Source organism: Lepus europaeus, chromosome 13 (genome assembly GCF_033115175.1).
Source record: "Lepus europaeus isolate LE1 chromosome 13, mLepTim1.pri, whole genome shotgun sequence".
In the NCBI taxonomy this organism is placed as follows: Eukaryota; Metazoa; Chordata; class Mammalia; order Lagomorpha; family Leporidae; genus Lepus; species Lepus europaeus.
Window position 1 is genome coordinate 87,708,697 of NC_084839.1, and position 18,277 is coordinate 87,726,973.

General features: G+C 49.5%; 2 protein-coding genes across 2 annotated transcripts; one reads left to right on the forward strand and one right to left on the reverse strand.

The window, feature by feature from the left end:
* Positions 1–2,866: 2,866 nt before the first annotated feature.
* Positions 2,867–6,543, reverse strand: LOC133772886 (cytochrome c oxidase assembly factor 5). The gene is made up of 3 exons (XM_062209935.1): positions 6,355–6,543; positions 4,738–4,821; positions 2,867–3,335 (listed from the first exon to the last, which is right to left on the reverse strand). The coding sequence occupies exons 1-3, from the start codon at positions 6,451–6,453 to the stop codon at positions 3,294–3,296; spliced, it is 225 nt and encodes a 74-aa protein (XP_062065919.1). The 5' UTR covers positions 6,454–6,543; the 3' UTR covers positions 2,867–3,293.
* A 101-nt stretch (positions 6,544–6,644) lies between these two features.
* Positions 6,645–14,982, forward strand: UNC50 (unc-50 inner nuclear membrane RNA binding protein). Its single transcript, XM_062209934.1, has 6 exons — positions 6,645–6,781; positions 7,815–8,098; positions 9,458–9,578; positions 13,866–14,005; positions 14,093–14,194; positions 14,650–14,982. Exons 2-6 carry the CDS (start codon positions 7,819–7,821, stop codon positions 14,784–14,786), a joined length of 780 nt encoding a protein of 259 aa, XP_062065918.1. The 5' UTR covers positions 6,645–6,781; positions 7,815–7,818; the 3' UTR covers positions 14,787–14,982.
* The last annotated feature ends 3,295 nt before the right edge of the window (positions 14,983–18,277 follow it).

The window sequence follows — 18,277 nt, forward strand, 5'->3', positions numbered from 1 at the left end:
GTTGTGGGGCGGCGTGGGGCGGGTGCTGTACTAGGGACTCTGGGTTTCACAAACATGAAGCACAGGTCTGGAGGTTGCCCGACTGTGAGACGTGCACCATCGTGAACTGCACTGAAACCTGGTGAGAACGGCAAGTTTTGTTACACACTGACAGCGATCAGAAATTTGTAAACTACAGTTACCACTAAAGGCATGACACATGAAACCTTACAGACCTACACGGAGGAGGTGAAAGCTACAAGACTCTTAAGCTGAAAACTAAGTTTCCGTAAGCTTCCATTAGGCAGTGGCTTCTTAGAAACGCTATAGGGTGTTCATTCACCCAAGTTCAAATTGTGCTTCAAAGGATACTATCGAGAACCTGAGAAGACATGCCGGGCCGCATCCATCGTTAAGGGATTTGTGTCCACAAGCTATAAAGAACTGAAACTCAGACAACCCGACTGCACAGTGGCCTAAGGACCTCAGAAAATATTTCTTCAAAGACATGCAGATGGCCAATAAGCACATGAAAACACGCTCAGCATCATTAGCCATTCGGGAAATATCAAATCAAAATCCCAAGGAGAAGCCACTTTATGTCCCTCCAACTGGCTATAGTCAAATAGGGAACACGTGGTGGTGATGGCGTGGAGAAACCGCAGCCCTTGTTCACTGCTGGTGAGAACGGACAGTGGTGTGTCAGCCATTGTGGAGAGCTCGGACAGCTCATCAAGCTGTTGTCGTGTGACCCTGCGTGAAGACAATCACGGTAGGTATACACCGAGGGAGATGGGACACAGGTCCACTCGGAACTTGTTTATGAGTGTTCATAGCATTAGTCACAATCGCCCCCAGGTGAAAACAACCCAAAGTCCAGCAACTGGCGAAGGAATAAATGTGGCATGTCCATGCTGTGGAATAGTATTTGGCAGTACAAAATGAGGAGGTGCTGGTACTGATGGGAGCCACCCCTGGACCAAAGAGGCCAGGGAGTCTGGAAGCCCATTTGGCACAAGGTGTTAGTGGTTCTAGGATTTAATTTAATGTGGAAGTTTTTTTGTTTGTTTGTTTGTTTTTTTAAACATATTGTTTATTTGCGAGGTAGAGGTACAGACAGAGGGAGAGCCAGAGAGAGGTCTTCCATCTTCCCAAATGGCCACCAGTGACTGGAGCTGGGTCGATCCGAAGCCAGGAGCCAGGAGTTTCTTCTGGGTCTCCCCCTCAGTGCAGGGGCCCACACACCTGGGCCATGGCAGAGATCTGGATGGGAAGAGGAGCAGCCAGAACACGAGCCAGTGCCCATAAGAGATGCCAGCACCACAGCACAGGCCCCCGACTGTGGAGTTTCTCTGGTGGTGAATAGGAGGGAAGGACCAGGAGTGACGAGGAGTGGGGGTGGGTTTCTTCATGATGGTGGAAATGTCCTGGAACTAGACAGTGGCAATAGTTGCTCAACTCTGGATATACTGAAAGCGACCGGATTTTGTAGTTCAAGGGTGAATTTTATGGTATGTGAATTCCTCCAAATCTCAGCTGTTACTCTACAATAAAGCACGCTAGGTTTTACATAATACAGCTCAGGAGGCGGGCGCTTGGTGACACCTGATCCTGTACCACAGTGCCTGGGTCAAGTCCCGGCTACTCCACTGCCAATCAGCTGCCTGCAGATGTGCACAGATGATGGCTCACTTATCCGGGTTCCTGGCACCCATGTGAGAGCCTCTGAGTTCTGGGCCCTTGGCGGCAGCCTGGCCCAACCCCGGCTGACGTGGGCATTTGGGAACTCAACAGATGAAGATCTCTCAGTATTTCAAATGAAATTAAAATATATTTTAAGGAGCTTCTTATCAAAGCGACTTCCATAAGGGTTCCAGCACTTACATGGTGCAACAGTCACTTCCCTTCCCAGTGCAAAGCTGCGCACGCGTCAGACGTTGGGGCTACTCTGGAGCAGCGCCTCAGTGCCCACAGCTTCAGGGCAACGTTCACAAAGCGAGCGAGCTACATGCTGCCTCGGAGGCTTTAACTCCAGCAGGCTGGGAAGTACAGAGCAACAGTGGGGGCCGGTGCTGTGGCGTAGCGGGTAAAGCTGCCACCTGCAGTGCCGGCATTCCATATGGGTGCCGGTTCAAGTCCCGGCTGCTCCTCTTCCCATCGAGCTCCCTGCTATGGCCTGGGAAAGCAGTGGAGGATGGCCCAAGTCCTTGGGCCCCTGCACCCACGTGGGAGACCCGGAAGAAGCTCCTGGCTCCTGGCTTCGGATCAGCGCAGCTCGAGCCATTGCGGCCAATTGGGCAGTCAACCAGTGCATGGAAGACTTTCTCTAAATGTGCCTTTCAAATAAATAAATCTTAAAAAAAAAAAAAAAGCAGCAGTGATTTTTTTCATTATCCTAAAATGCAGAGAAATAAAGCGGAAACTTGGACTGCTGTTTGGCTCTCAGTGATCAGAATGGGATGAATTACTGAATTACTGTCATTGTAAGCAGCTTCAGCCACATCATGGTTTCTGCCCTCGCATTGCACAGTGAACCGCTGCTGTCTGAGTTTACTCCAGGGCTCTCTGTCCCCTGGGGCTGTGGCCCGTCCTGCCTCCAGTGCGGTTCTAACAAGAGTTACCCAGTCCGGTGTGTGATCGGGGCCTGGTCCCTTTCCCTGGCAGCTCTGGCCCAGTGCAGGGCAGCTGGTCCAGGGAAGGCCGGGGTTCCTTCTGAAGACGGATTACTGTGCCCTGGCACAGGGAGTTCTTGCCCTGCTCTGGGATCCGGGACTCCCCGACGGGCTGATGCTGCTCACGTGCGGAGCAGGCCAGGCTGAAGACAGAGCGTGCTGGCAGCACTGGGGTGGCTAAGTTAGTGAGTTAAGTGCAAATTAGGCATTTCCGCTTCAAGAAATCAAAACCAGTTTATTTTCGAACTAAGGACAGATTGAACACACAAAAAAGTGTCACCCTAAACTCTCCCAACAACAATGCACAGGCTCCGTGTGACCGGCTGTCAGTAACACCGGTGGCCTTCCTGCTGTATATGCTGTATATTTAAGGTCAGATTTGAGAAGAGCAGTCTTTCCATTCCTTGCCTTAGAATAAATGCAAAAACACAGTCCATAGCTGTTGAACCAAATTCTCCTAAAATAGCTTAAAACAGTCACTTCACACACATGGAAAACAGACCTTTTCATTCATTCTGCCCAGCACACGGAGGGCAGACCTCTCTAACCCACAGATACAGCAAAAGCTGCGCCTCCTGGTTGGCCTTGTCTGCCAGTGATCAGGGAAAATCCTGTTTCTGTCTTGGTTTCAGCAGAACGGTGTCAATATCCTTTTCTTCCTCTGAATCTTGACCTGGCGTCCAGCTGAAAACAAACGGACAATGAAGTCAAATTCGGCCCCGCAGAATGAAGGAAAGTCAGCCTTGGAGAGGGGTGTCACCGTATGAGAGAGGTAAACCAGCAGCAAATCAAACAGGCAACGGGCAGAGCCACCAAGAAAAACAGGTAACACAGATGGCGTTAACAAAGCTGCTCTTCAGGATTTCCTTCTCGAGCAGCATCCGAATTACATTTCTGTCCTCAACATACATTCGTCTTGCAAACTTAGCTTCCTAACTAGCCTGTTAGCATTCCAATGGATTAGGAATCTTTAAATAGGCAGTGACTAAGAAAGGGGAAAGGACCCTCCCAGAGTTCAGCAGCACGCTGTCTCCTGGGGTTAAGAATCCCTGGCCTGGACCGGCGCTGTGGCGTAGCAGGTAAATCCACTGCCTGCAGTGCTGGCATCCCACATGGGTGCCGGTTCGTGTCCTGGCTGTTCCACTTCCCATCCAGCTTCCTGCCAATGATCTGGGAAAGACAGCAGAAGATGGCTCAAGGGCTTGGGCCCATGCCATCCACGTGGTAGACCTGGGAGAAGCTCCTGGCGCCAGCCTGGCCACTGCAGCCAGAAGTGAACCAGTGCATGGACAAGCTCTCGCTCTCGCTCTGTCTCTCCCCTTTTCTGTAACTGACTTGCAAAAAAATAAATAAATCTTTAAAAAAAAAAAAAAAATTCCCTGGCCCGAGTGGCCTGAGCGGCCGGCACAGGCTGTGGGCACGCTCTCTGCCGTCAGCTCACGGCGTGACTGCTTCTTCAAGATGTAGTGGAGCCACGGGCTCTGCAGTCCACCTGAGCCAAGGTGGGATCGCCCAGATGACGGTCAATGTCATGTCCCGTAAGTTCTACGACAAAGAACCATTTTGGGGATGGACCCTCAATGAGTCCAACACAGCCAGCATTGGGCAGGCAGCCATTTTTTCCATCTGAGCTCTAGACGAAGTAGCTAAGAGCCATGTTAAAATGCAAACCAAAATCCGTACCTGTGGCTATCAAAACGAGAATGGCGAGCAGCTCACTCTGTGAGACAGGAGCAGGTTCCGAGGCCGCAGCCCACCCTCACCGCGACAGCCCCGTCTCTAACAGGACCCCTCCTCCCCCACGCCACTGATGCTGCGCTGTCCCTGGTGTCTACGGCCTGTGCAGTGGAGCTGCAGGGATTCAGTGTGCCAAGACTGCTCGAAGGGCAAGCCTGACAGTGAGGCAGTCAGAGGGAGGTTCCAAGAAGCCAGTAACCTGGGGCCTGCGCTGTGGCGCAGTGGGTTAAACTGCAGCCTGCAGTGTCGGCATCCCATGTGGACACCAGTTCGAGTCCCGGCTGCTCCACTTCCGATCCAGCTCCCTGCTAATGCGCCTGTTACCGTTTAATTCTATAAATTCACTTACCATTGATCTTTTACACTCAAAAAATGAGTATTTCAAAGCCTTGCAGTATCCTTCCTTCAAACACTGCCGGGGGGACTTCCCTTCCTGTGACACATAACACAACATCAGTGCTTGGGAAACTTTCTCACCAAGTACAAAATAACTCTTTCTGAAAACAGTTCTTTTTAAGGTTACAGCAAAGACAAAAATAGAAAATAGTCACATAAAAATTGCTCTCTAGGCCGGTGCTGTGGCTTAACAGGCCAATCCTCTGCCTTGCGGCGCCGGCACACCGGGTTCTAGTCCCGGTTGGGGCGCCAGATTCTATCCTGGTTGCCCCTCTTCCAGGCCAGCTCTCTGCTATGGCCCGGGAAGGCAGTGGAGGATGGCCCAAGTGCTTGGGCCCTGCACCCGCATGGGAGACCAGGAGAAGCACCTGCCTCCTGGCTTCGGATCAGCGAGATGCGCCGGCCGCAGCGGCCATTGGAAGATGAACCAACGGCAAAAAGGAAGACCTTTCTCTCTTTCACTATCCACTCTGCCTGTCAAAAAAATAATAATAATAATCGCTCTCTATTCCTTTTGATGGCTGGTGCTTAAAGAATAGCAAATAAATCATAAAATAACTTTAAGGCACTTTAAAGGTGCGCTTAAATTCTTGAAAAACACTGGATTCCATAGTATTTTTTAAAATGTTAAAAATCCAGAAAGGGATAAAAACTATACCATGTGCTCTAAAATCAACATGTTCAGTGTGGGCGGACTGCAACCCCAACCCCTCCACTGCAAACCCCAGGCCTTTATCGCTCAAGTGCCAGCCACACTCCCCTCGATTTTATTCTGAAGGAGCTACAAGGTGCCGCGCGTGAGCTGGTGCCTCTCTATCTGTTCCCCTGCCGCTGAGATGTAGCGGACATGAGCGGTGTGGAGGCCGACAACAGACCAACAGATAAGCCTAACACAGGAGCTGGTGCTGCCCTTGTCCAGCCTGCAACCTTCACAGGCTCTCCCTGCCCCGGCCCACTGCCTGGTGGAAGCATCCGTCTAGACGGACCACAGCTAAGCGAGAAACTAACCCATCACCCACCCTCCCGCGCAAGGAGCCGCTGCTGGGTATCCCCTGATACTCGGGCTTCCTTTTTACCAAGCCTTCGGAGGGCTACGCTCCCCAGCCAATCACGAGGCTGGCTGTGATCATGTGACCAGCTTCCAGCCAATGGAATCGTGGGAAGCAGGTGTAACCCTCGAGAGGTTCGCCCCTTCCCTCACTTAACTCCGTGTCGCCTGGCCGGCCCGAGCTGTGGCTATGAGTTATGAGAGCAACACCCCGTTTCCCGTCACAGGGCCAACGGTGTCTGGGCCCAGGGAAGCCGGAGACAAGCGGCCCCCCACGAGAGCCAGGGAGAGCTCCTGTTCCTGTCGAAGCCACTGTTAACTCGGGGGCTCCGTAACACGTACTGGAACCTACATCCTAGCACGCCCGAGCTTCTGGCCTCCCGAGGTCAAGAGTCAACGGGGGAAACGTTCACCAAGTTGGGGCTGCGACCTACGCCCAGACAACCAGCTCCCGGCGGCCCGCGGTCCACCTGGAGACCTCCGCCGGGCCCGGCGGCAGGAGGGGTCGCCCCGCCGCGCTACCTGGAGCACACAGTCCGACTGCAGCAGACAGGCGCCCAGGTCCTCCTTCACGCCGGCGCACGCAGCGCCCTCCGGCTTGTCCTCGTAATACCGGGGCATCCCAGCGCCCCCCGCCCCGCCGCGGCCTCTCCCCTCTCCGTCCGCAAAGGATACCACCCGGCGGCGGCCCGCGACGCTCCCGGTGGAAGAAACCGGAAGTCGATCATAACAACTTCCGGTAGGCGTGCAGCGATCCGTCCGAGGAACTACAAAGCCCAGGGTGCCGTGCGCGCCCGCGCGACGGAAGTGTGCGCACGATACGTCAGTGCGACGCGCCCGGGGCGCCGTCTACGTTGCTGAAAGGGAAGTGGGCCCTTCCTGGGCTCGGCTCCTGGTCGGAGGGAAGGGGCCAGCCCGGACCTGAGCGGAGGCCGCCGCAGGGCTCCAGGTGAGGCCTGAGGACCAATCTTTCCACGCGCGCCTCGGGCTCGGGCCGGGGCGTGGGGGGAGCGTTGCTTCCCGCAGCTCGCGGCCGGGCGGTGACCACGCCTGCGTCCGGCCTCTCTGGCCGCAGTCGAGTTGTCCTACGAAACTGCAGACGCCCAGTTACATAGGAATGGCAGATAAAGGAGTGATGTTTGGTCTAAGCGTGTCTGGAATATGGCGTGGGGGCTTATACTCGGTCGTCACTTACTGCTTGTCTGAAAGTCCCCTGCAGCTGGGCGCTCTGCGTGTTTATTTGCTGAAGCTGGGAGGGGTGCCGGGGGCGTCGCGCTGATGGGGAGCAGCTGCTGGGCCCGGCGAGGCGCAGCTGCGTGCCGGAAGCCTTCGAGGTGGAGTGGGATACAAGGATTGCTGGGCGTGGTGGCCAGGCGTCGACCTGCGCTCACCGACCGGGCTTCGGGCTGCTTGGCCAGGACGCGACTCCCCGCTGCTGTTTGTTCTGCTGAGCCGTTCTGAGCGCGAAGCCCTAGGGGATGGAGCTCTGCTTTGCTTTAATCACGTTCTCACGAACGGGGAGCTCGCTGATGATACGCGGATGCACCTGCGTAGGTAGCGGCTTGCCGGTTTGGCAACACTGCCTTCGCGGCGGCTTAGTCAGAGGTGTTTCCTTGAGGGCTCGTGGTTAAGAGCACGGAATTTTGAGCCGGAGTCCGGCTCTGGCTTCCTCCCTGGCTGGGCGCCTCTGTTTCCACGCCTCCCTGGCCGGGGGCTTCCAAGGATTAAGTGAAATGAGCGGATGAAACGCAGGGATCCCGGAGAGCTGTTGTGGGGGAAGTTTTGCAAGTGCAGTCGACACTGCTCTGGCCCCGGGGCAAGCCTCAGAGCCCGCGGCAGTAGCTTGTGACCCCCTGACCCTTCTGGAAGGTTGGGGGGGGGGCGGTGACACCGTCTGGCCGGTCAGTAACTGAGAAGGGAGGTGCTGGCGGCCAGACGCTTCTTGAGCTATTGCCCAAGTAAAACCCTTGTCTTGCACGTAGGACGATGTTACCCAGTACTTCCGTGCATGCGTCCGCGCACGGGAACGGGGTCCTGAGTTCCAGAGATGCAGCGAGACACACGGCTGGAGCAAAGCGCTACAAGTACCTGCGGCGGCTTTTCCGTTTCCGGCAGATGGACTTCGAGTTCGCCGCCTGGCAGATGCTCTACCTGTTCACGTCCCCGCAGAGGGTTTATAGAAACTTCCACTACCGGAAGCAGACGAAGGACCAGTGGGCCCGAGATGACCCAGCTTTCTTGGTCCTGCTGAGTGTCTGGCTCTGCGGTAGGTGCTGTGTGTGCAGTACGGGTGAGGGCGGAGGGAGGCCTCAGGGTAGGCTGGGCGTCTGCAGGCTCTCGTGTTACACACGTGTTGAGAATCCGGGGCTCTTGAATGCTGGTCCCTGTTTCTGAAGCTGCAGAAATCTCCCAGGAGAGCAGACTTGTATTCCGTCAGGTGCGGCAGGTCCCAAGCCCAGCCACAATACACTTACCTTGGCACTTTGATAAGCCGGGGGCAGGATTTTAAAATCCATGCATTTGAAAGGAAGAGGTGAAAGGGGGAGAGCAAGCGAGCTTCCTCTGTCTTACTCCCTCAATGGCCAGGGCTGGGCCAGGCCAAAGCCAGGAGCCTGGAACTTTATCCGGGTCTCCCACACGGGTGCAGGGCCCAAGGTCTTAGGCCATCCTCCACTGCTTTCCCAGGCGCATTAGCAGGGAGTTGGGTTGGACGTGGAGCCTCCAGGACTTGAACTGGTGCCCGTATGGGATGCTGGCACTGCAGGCTGTGGCTTTAACCCAGTGCGCCACAGCACCAGTCCCTTGAGTTTTCTTGTTAAAGATTTATTTGAAAGAGAGAGAGACCTGCCATCCACTCGTTCATGCAAATGGCTGCAGTGGCTGGGGCTGGGGCTGGGGCAGGGGCAGGGGCAGGGGCAGGCCAAAGCCAGGAGCCTAGAACTTTATCCGGGTCCCCTACATGCGTCACAGGGGCCCAAGCACTTGGGCCATCTTCCGCTGCTTTTGCAGGCACATTAGCAGGGAGCTGGATTGGAAGTGGAATATCTGGGACTCTAACGGATGTGCACATGGGATGCCGGCATCACAGGGCTTGGTTTAACCTGCACCACAGTGCCGGCCCACTCCATGTCTTGTAACTACTGTGAATCAGGTCCCAAATGCCAGTGACACGCAATGCTGAGATTGGAAAGTGTATTTCACAAACAGGCACGTCCGGAGTGAGAGTTCTTAAAGTACTGCGAACTTGAGGACTCCTCTGAACTTTCCCAATAATGTAACGAAAGGGCCCCCTTTCACCTGCAGGGTGTTGCAGCATGAGATGGCGCTGTGTGCAGGTTTTCCCCTGGAACTGGACTTGAGATATGGGCGGGCCTTCCCTGTGCTGTTGTAAATGCCAGAGCTAGCGCTGGGAACTGCCCGCGAGGGGCCTCCGTGAACATCACGGCCTCACTGCCGTGGCACCTTCCAGCTGCTGTGCCTTGCTCCATGAGTCACATGTCGCGGGAGTTTGGTTCCACGTGTCCACCCCCCTGCTAGGCCCTGGGTCCCTGGAGGGCAGGGAAGGTGTCCTGTACCACCAGAACCCGAGCAGAGCCCGAATGAATGTTGTAACTCTTTCTTTCAGTTTCCACTATAGGATTTGGCTTTGTACTGGACATGGGATTTTTGGAGACAATAAAGCTTCTCCTGTGGGTTGTATTCATAGATTGTGTAGGCGTCGGTCTGCTGATATCAACTTTAATGTGGTAAGTACCGTGCCTTTGGCCTTCTGATACTGTAGAACCTCTGTGTGCTCCAAGGGGACAGTAGGTGATGGAAATTGAAACCACGATAAATGAATTGAAATTATCAACTTGTTATTATTAGTTTTGAGAGAGCTCCCATCTGCCAGTTCACTCTCCAGTTGCCTACAATGGCCAGGGCTTGACCAGGCCCAAGCCAGAAGCCAGGAACTGGAGTCCAGGTCTCCCGTGTGGGTGGTAGGGAGCCGTCATCCCTGCCTCCCCGGACGCACACTAGCCGGAAGCTGGAGTCAGCAGATTGAAACGCAGGCACTCCGGGAATAGGATGTGGGCATCTTAACTCTGGGCCAAACACCTGTCCCTGAAACAGTCACTGTTGACAGTTAAAATTATGATAACTTGCTTCCTGTTTAGGTACCTGGATCATAAAATACTCTAAGGAGTGGTTTATGTTTTCAATATTTGGCCAGTGTTAGAAATACTGCTTATGTCATACTAATGGAATTACTGATTCTGCAAAAATATGACTTAGCCAGTTCTGCTTCGGTTGTCTGTGTGAGCATAGCTTTCTCCCTTCATCAGTGGAGACAACTACTGGTTTTTTTTTTTTTTAAAGATATATTTATTTATTCGAAAGTCAGAGTTAGAGAAGGAGAAGCAGAGAGAGAGGTCTTCCATCCGCTGGTTCACTCTCCAACTGGCTGCAATGGTTGGAGCTGTGCCGATCCGAAGCGAGGAGCCTGGAGTCTCTCAGGTCTCCCATGCAGGTGCAGGGGCCCAAGGACTTGAGCCATCTTCCACTGCTTTCCCAGGCCACAGCAGAGCTAGATTGGAAGTGGAGCAGGACTTGAACCAGTGCCCATATGGGATGCCAGCGGCGCAGGCAGAGGCTTAGCCCACTATGCCACAGCACCGGCCCTGAGACAGCTTCTGGATGCCCCAGTGTTCCATGGGGCATCTAAATCTCAAGGATTAGTTCATGGAATCTTATATGAATCTTTGATAGAAAGTATACTTGACAGAGGATTTATTTTTAACTTGTGCTTTCCTATGGAGAACACCGGGGCGTTGTTTGTTTCTGAAAGGGTTGATTTAACAACAGTGTACAGACTGTGCATCTGGTGTTTGGCTTTTTGATTCCCTACAGATAAAGCGCTCCTGTGTGGTTGGCCTCTCACATGCAGGGCGCGTGGTCTCAGTGGAGGATGTAGAAGTGGAGCAGGGGTGGAGGTGGCTGTCAGGAAACGTGGTGGACTGTTCTGGAGTTCGGGCGCCAGCTTTGTCATTGTGTAATGCTTAGTCCCAGTGTCATCTCATAAAACGGCGTTCATGATCTATCCTGTCAGGTTTTTGAGAGGACTGTGAAATGAAGAGCACCCAGCATAGTTTTAGGCTTTGGTGACTAAGTGGCAGGTGCAGGGGAAGCCGTGTTGGACCTGCTCAATTCAGGGTGCTTAGTAGAGATGAAGGTCAGTAGATACTGAAGTGGGTGACCTTAAACCAGGAACGAGACTGGCATCGTTAAGAGGTGGGAGTGAGAGTGCAGCTGACTCCCAGCTCCCATAGGAAGGACATGTGCGTTCCAGAGCTGGGACTGCAGAGCGCGCCCTGTGTGGGGTAGGCAGGGGCCGTGGTGTGGCTGCAGACTGACTACAGGTGGGACTCTGGGGGAGCGAGCTGCACGTTGAGTCCATAAAATTGCCCTGGTACCTATTCTTGTCTAAAATGGGCTATGTTTTGATAAGTTCCAGTTGTTTGAGTGAAGCAGAATTTTGGCATTTTCAGATAATCATGTGGGGGACAGTTTATTAGATACTGTGCCATCCCCCCACCTCCAGTATTGTATTTTTACTGGTCATAGGTCTAGTATTTTTTTAACTGTATACCTGAATTGAAATGGGTGACACATTAAGTATGTTGTATGTCCATGGGTATTTATAGTAAAATGATTTTTTAAATTTATTTATTTGAAAGAGTGACAGAGAGGTCTTCAATGTGCTGGTTCACTCCCCAAAGAGCTGCAATGGCTGGAGCTGAGTGATCTGAAGCCAGGAGCTTCCTCTGTGTCCCCGACTTGGGTCATCATCTGCTGCTTTCCCAGGCCATAGCAGAGAGCTGGATTGGAAATGCAGCAGGTGGGACTTGAACCAGCGCCCATATGGGATGCCAGCAGTGCAGGCCAGCGCTTTAACTTGCTGTGCCACAACACCAACCCCTAAAATGATCTTTTTATTCTTTTTCTTTTTTTTTTTATTTTTTATTTTTTTGACAGAATGGACAGTGAGAGAGAGACAGAGAGAAAGGTCTTCCTGTGCCGTTGGTTCACCCTCCAATGGCCGCTGCGGCCGGCGCACCGCGCTGATCCGATGGCAGGAGCCAGGTGCTTCTCCTGGTCTCCCATGGGGTGCAGGGCCCAAGGACTTTGGGCCATCCTCCACTGCACTCCCTGGCCACAGCAGAGAGCTGGCCTGGAAGAGGGGCAACCGGGACAGAATCCGGTGCCCTGACCGGGACTAGAACCCAGTGTGCTGGCGCCGCAAGGTGGAGGATTAGCCTGTTAAGCCACGGCGCTGGCTGTGCATGCAGGCGCACCGCGCTGATCCAATGGCAGGAGCCAGGTGCTTCTCCTGGTCTCCCATGGGGTGCAGGGCCCAAGCACTTGGGCCATCCTCCACTGCACTCCCTGGCCACAGCAAAGAGCTGGCCTGGAAGAGGGGCAACCGGGATAGAATCTGGTGCCCCAACCTGGACTAGAACTTGGTGTGCTGGTGCCACAAGGCGGAGGATTAGCCTAGTGAGCCGCGGCGCCGGCCAATTCTTTTTCTAAGATCAACTTTTCTATTACCTGGATATTATACTTGTAATTCATTTGTCACTTCACTGAAAATTAAGCCTGACCAGTTGTTCTCATGGCTGGATAGTCCACTGGCCACTCCTTCCCTGCTGTGTCCTCTGATCCCCTGCCCCCCCCCCCCTTTTAAGATTTATTTATTTGAAAGCCAGAGTTACAGAGAGGCAGAGGCAGAAGTCTTCCATCCACTGGTTCCACTCCCCAGTTGTCCACAATGGTCGGAGCTGCACCCATCAGAAGCCAGGAGCTTCTTCTGGGTCTCCCACGTGGGTGCAGGGGCCCAAGGACTTGGGCCATCTTCCACTGCTTTCCCAGGCCACAGCAGAGAGCTGGATCGGAAGAGGAAGAGGAGCAGCCAGGTCTCAAACCAGCGCCCATATGGGATGTCAGTGCTTCAGGTCAGGGCATTAACCCACTGTGCCGTGGCGCTGGCCCCTGAACAATGTCTTTTAATAGGCATCTTTAACAAGTCCAAATCCAAACTCATGCACTCTTCAAAATCCCTTTTTGGGGCAGGCACTGAGCCTAGTGATAGACACCCACAGAAGAGTGCCTGTGTTTGTTTCCTGGCCCTTGATCCTGCTGCCTGCTAATGCTGATCTCGGAAGCAGCTCGTGATGGCTCAGGTAATTGGGTGCCTGCCACCTGGATTGATCTCCTGGCTTCAGTTCAGGCCTGGCTGGGTGGTGCAGGCATTTGGGGAGTGAACCAGCTGTCCTGTCTCTTAAGTGAAAACTGACAGAAACAGAAACATACTCTTCCTGCAACTAGTCTCCTCGGTTCATGGCACCTATATCTTCTGTTGAAAGCAGAAACCTCTCTGTCATCTAGCACTTGATTCTGAGGGCTGTACCTTCCAGCTGAGGTGTATCCCAGCCACTCGGTTCTTCTCTTATCACTAGTGTGTTCTCAGGGTAGCCGGCATGGAAACTGTCAAAACCTGCTGCGGCTCCACAGTGGTCTCTCCTTTCACAAGAGTAAAAGTGGTCGTAAAGTGGCCACAGACATCCCAAGAGCTGGCCCTGTTTCTTCTGTGACTTCATCTCCTCCTTTCCTCCTCACTGCCCCTTCCTAAAGCCTAGCTGGGTCTTTCCCCAGGTGTAACCATCATTTAAATCTGCATCTCAGGTTTGAGTTCTCCATCTTTCCTGCCTTATTTGATCTGTAAAACCATGTGGCCTATACAAGAGAACTTCAAAATGTTCATGTATGATGTTTATTGTGAAAAAAGTATGCACAGATTTCACAATTTTTTTTGCACCAAAGTAAACAGTTTGCCTAGAACTCTTTGAAGTACCCTTATATTTACATTACAGTCTTCTCCACTGGAGGGAAGGCAGGGTTTTTGTGGTGGTTCCTGCTGTGCCTCCACATGACGTCTGGTGGTCGGTAAACACAGAGGTCATTGCCATACGAAACACTGTAATTGTGTTCTTCAGGTTCATCTCTAATAAGTACTTAGTGAAGCGACAGAGCCGGGACTATGATGTGGAGTGGGGCTACGCCTTTGATGTGCATCTGAATGCTTTTTATCCTCTGTTAGTCATTTTGCATTTTATCCAGCTTTTTTTCATCAACCGTAAGTAGCAGTTACTTTTCAAAGTATTTCCAAAGCCTTTACAGTATGCCTTGGTAAAGGACTCACTGTGTGCGTCTCTTCTGGCAGATGTTATCCTAACAGACACATTTATTGGATATCTAGTTGGAAATACCTTATGGTTGATTGCTGTTGGCTATTATATCTATGTAACCTTCCTAGGTTATAGTGGTAAGTAATGTTAAAAAGTTGGTTTTGGTCAATTAAAAAACAATGGGAATAAAAAGTTGTAACAGTGATACTACTAGCTTCCCTTATGGAACATTTACAGGCAGTGTCCCAATTATAATAGTTACAACGTTACTTCAAAAAGTTTGTGGAAAATGAAATTAAAAGATGTCTTGGTGCAGGAAATCAGTGTTTTCATTTTCCATGAAGTTTCTGTAGACCACCTATAATAGCATCCTTCCCTTTGCCTTAGGTTTTCAGGCTATAAGAAGTTTAATAATTGTGGACCTGATTTGCTTCCCCCTCAGCCGGTGGGCTGAACTAGCTAAAGTGACAAGGAAGCAGTCAGTCATGAGTCCTATAGCTCTGGCTATTAGTTCCTTTTATTAAAGTAACATCTTTCAGAATGTCTTAGTCGTAATTTTTTTCCAAAGTCAATGTGGATGTTTCTCTTGCAGCACTGCCATTTTTGAAAAGTACGGTAATTCTTCTCTACCCATTTGCACCTCTCATTCTGCTCTACGGGCTGTCTCTAGCACTAGGATGGAACTTCACCCACACTCTCTGTTCTTTCTACAAGTACCGAGTGAAATGAAAAGAGTGACAATATTCCAACTTAACTGTGGCAACAGTATTGGTATAGTGATGATTTCTTGTAAAACTTGTAAATAATCTCTGTAGATATCTTAAAAGGTGTAAAGTTTACAAATATGCTAACACTATTGTTAAGTACATTCCTTAAAACTAATTAAATGTACATTTCTATAATAAATATTTTTTAAACTAAAGTATGCATGTTAATCTATTTTCTCATTCACACATATAAAATACTAGGGAGAACAGAAATGTGAAATTTTAAAATGAATTACTTTTGGAATGGCCTACCTTATTTCTAATGAGCTCTACTAAAATGATTTTGCCTGAAAGAAAACAGGAATCTAAACAGTAAGACTTACCCAAATAAAGGATTCACCCCTTTTTTTAAACATTGATAAACTTCCATTGAATAGGATTTTTAAAACTTCTTTATTTCAAATACAGATGAATGGTGTGGCACAGAGAAACAGTGATGAAAGGCACAGTCGACAGGACCAGTTATTGGGTTTTCAGTTATAGCAGCAAACTTGAAAATAAATAATCTTCCTTTAAAAATCCAACAGGTACCTAAATATTACTACAAATATTAACCATTCAACCAGTGAAGATATTTCAAGGAAAATATGTACAATACGTTTAAGGAAAAACATCTGGTACAGCCTGGCCAAGAGGTTCCTCAGGCAGCTTTTGAAGGAATGCCTCCAGAAACCCCAAATGCAGTGACAGCCTTTCCAAAGGAAGTGTTCTGAAATGAGTCACACTTTAGTTTGTAATTCCACAAATGAAACACACTTCTAAACCTAGCTGATTTCCAAATCTTTCTTGGAAATATTGTATCTACACTGAAATGAAGAGTATCAAATCTGCTGGCAGTGCATCTTACAGTACTGTCGATATCAACCAGATTTAAGGCTCAGAGAATAGGTCTTCAAAAAGTATGTTCACCACATTGAAGCAAACACAGCATTTCAAATAAATAATGGAATGCTAATCAAGCTACAGTACCAAACCTTTGATCCAAGACATCTTGCTTATTAACACAATAAAACTAGGGGCAACTGATACATAAAATACCCTAATGTCCACGGGTATCAAAATATTCTCCACAGCAAACAATCCTTATTTTAGAACAGTTTTAGCACCACTGTGTTTTTGCACTGCATTTACTTTATCGGAGTGTCAGCTCAGCTCACACATGCGCTGGGTGCTAGCCCTCTTTCATGTTTGTTCTTTAACAGTATTCTAGGTAAGTACCCACGCTGGTGAAATGAGTGTTCCGGGTAAGAAGAGAAGAATTTATAATATAGCTACTGATACAGATATGTATAACAAAATCCTCCATTTGGTTGCCTTTTTAAAATAATACTCTGGTAGTAGTCTTTTTAGCAATGTTCACATGCATTAATGAAGTAAACATACTAATTGTCATAGCATGAATCTGTTAATATGAGTTTAAAAATTCACAATTATTAAACTAAATTTTACACACTATAAATACTGTTACATAGTTTGGAAAATTTTCCTTTTCTGTAGAGATTGGAGTTGACTGGACATCTAAGTTCCCTAAACACAGTATGCTATGACTCGGATTTCTGATCACTGACAGGCGTTAGCCTAACTCCGTTTCCTTAGGCTGCTTGTCTTACATCAGGGCTATGGCAGTACAGTAAAAAAAAAAAAAAATTAATGGATAAGCCAAAATAAACATCACTAGCAATTAATGGCTTTAAAGTATAGAGGTATTTTGGAAAACATTCTGAGTACAAAAATTCGGTTGGCACGTAGAGGATTTGATCTGTGCTAATAAACTAAGTTTTGGTTAAAAAAAAAAAAAAAAAAAAAAAAAAAAGGACCCTCATCCAGAATAGACTATCTGATCTCTATGTAAAGACAAAGTATTTTTTTCTCTTAAAATTTCACTGTCACTCTTTAATACACTTGTGTCAGGGTCAAAGAAGTCTGAGTCAGTAAGAATTAATACCTCACTCAGGAAAAAAGACCCCTTAGACACTACTTTGATTCTATCCCTACAATCTCATTTTAGCAATTTCTTTATAAAACATCACTAAAATGCTGCAACTTTTTGCCAACAGACTTCCAGTGAAGACTGAGATCTCTGGCAGAGAAATCCTAGATGAAACTCAGGTATTCTGCTGTGGTAGCAAAGACTTCATGAACTTATCAAGAAATAGCCGACATACCTTAATACCTTAGGGAATCAAGTATGAAGACTGCCTCTTTTAGGTATTGCATTCATTTGCTATTGCTGCATAACAGATTAGGACAGGATCAGCTTGAAACAACACTGACTAGCTCACAGTTCTGCAGTCAGAAGTCCAAGCAGGCTGAGCTGAGCTCTCTCCGTACGCAGGATTTCACGGAGCTAGAATCGAGGTGTCTGCCAGGCTGGGCTCTCTTTCTGGAGATGAATCCATCTCCAAGCCCGTGAATGAGCTCGAGGGCTGAACTCGCTTTCTGTGCCTGAGCTCCTATTTCCTGGGCCTTCAGCCAACACTCAGCTCCTGAAGGCCGCCCATATTCCTTCTCACACAGCCCACTTCACCCTGAAGCAGCAGTGCTTTGAGTCTCTGGCTTCTGCTACCAGCCTGAGAAAACTGCTTTCAAAGAGCTCAAGATCTGATTAGCCACTCCCAGATAATTTCCCCTTTGGTAAATAATGGGATGTGATCTCGGGTCATAGTCACAGGTACCCCCACACTCAGAGGATATTTTTAGAACTCTGCCTACCACAAATACACACTATTAGAACAATTTCCAAACACACTGTATTCAATAGTGTTCACCCAGCCAAACCTTTTCTCTGAGGAACAGCACTGCTGGAAGACATTTTTCTCATTCTTAGAACAGATTTTTTAAAAGCCTTCAGAACTTTGCTAATGGTTTTGAAAATGATCACACCTTATTATTTACTGGTGCATCCACTGACTAGAAAAACTATATAGTACCTTTGTTCAAAGAATCTCCAGTGGTGGAATATACACGTCTGGTAGCCTACAGGCTAAAACAATTCATTTGCATTAATTTTTTCCAAAGCTTTCCAATTACACTATCTTTTTTTGACTACAGAGTGCAATGCATGCCATGGAAACTGCATGAGAGGATAGCAAGGAACTTAGAAATTCTGGGTCTTAGAATCCTAATCCTCAACTTTCTTTTCTCACCCAAAATATTCACCCCACCACACACACAATGCTATAGCCACATATCTCCTTTAGTTCATCATAAGAATTCACTGACTGATTTCTAACATGTCTGCACTAGCACTCTTGGCACAATACTCTCCAACAGAACTTTCTGCAGTAATGGAAACGCTCTGTATCTGTGGTGTCCAATGTGATAGCCTCTACCTTCATGTGGCCACTAAGCACTTAAGATTTAATTCATGTGACTGCAGAACTGAATTTTATTCAATAGCTGCCATGCATGTCATGGCTAGGCCAGCACAGCTTGAGAAAGTCTGAGCAGTAT

Excerpts from the sequence above, each read along its gene's own strand:
- LOC133772886 (XM_062209935.1), bottom strand. The coding sequence starts at position 6,453 with ATGCCCCGGTATTACGAGGACAAGCCGGAGGGCGCTGCGTGCGCCGGC. Across the intron at positions 4,822-6,354 it reads AGTCGGACTGTGTGCTCCAG|GAAGGGAAGTCCCCCCGGCA; the intron begins GTAGCGCGGCGG and ends TATGTGTCACAG. Across the intron at positions 3,336-4,737 it reads TTGAGTGTAAAAGATCAATG|CTGGACGCCAGGTCAAGATT; the intron begins GTAAGTGAATTT and ends GTTTGTTTTCAG.
- UNC50 (XM_062209934.1), top strand. The coding sequence starts at position 7,819 with ATGTTACCCAGTACTTCCGTGCATGCGTCCGCGCACGGGAACGGGGTC. Across the intron at positions 9,579-13,865 it reads CTGATATCAACTTTAATGTG|GTTCATCTCTAATAAGTACT; the intron begins GTAAGTACCGTG and ends TGTGTTCTTCAG. Across the intron at positions 14,006-14,092 it reads CCAGCTTTTTTTCATCAACC|ATGTTATCCTAACAGACACA; the intron begins GTAAGTAGCAGT and ends CTCTTCTGGCAG.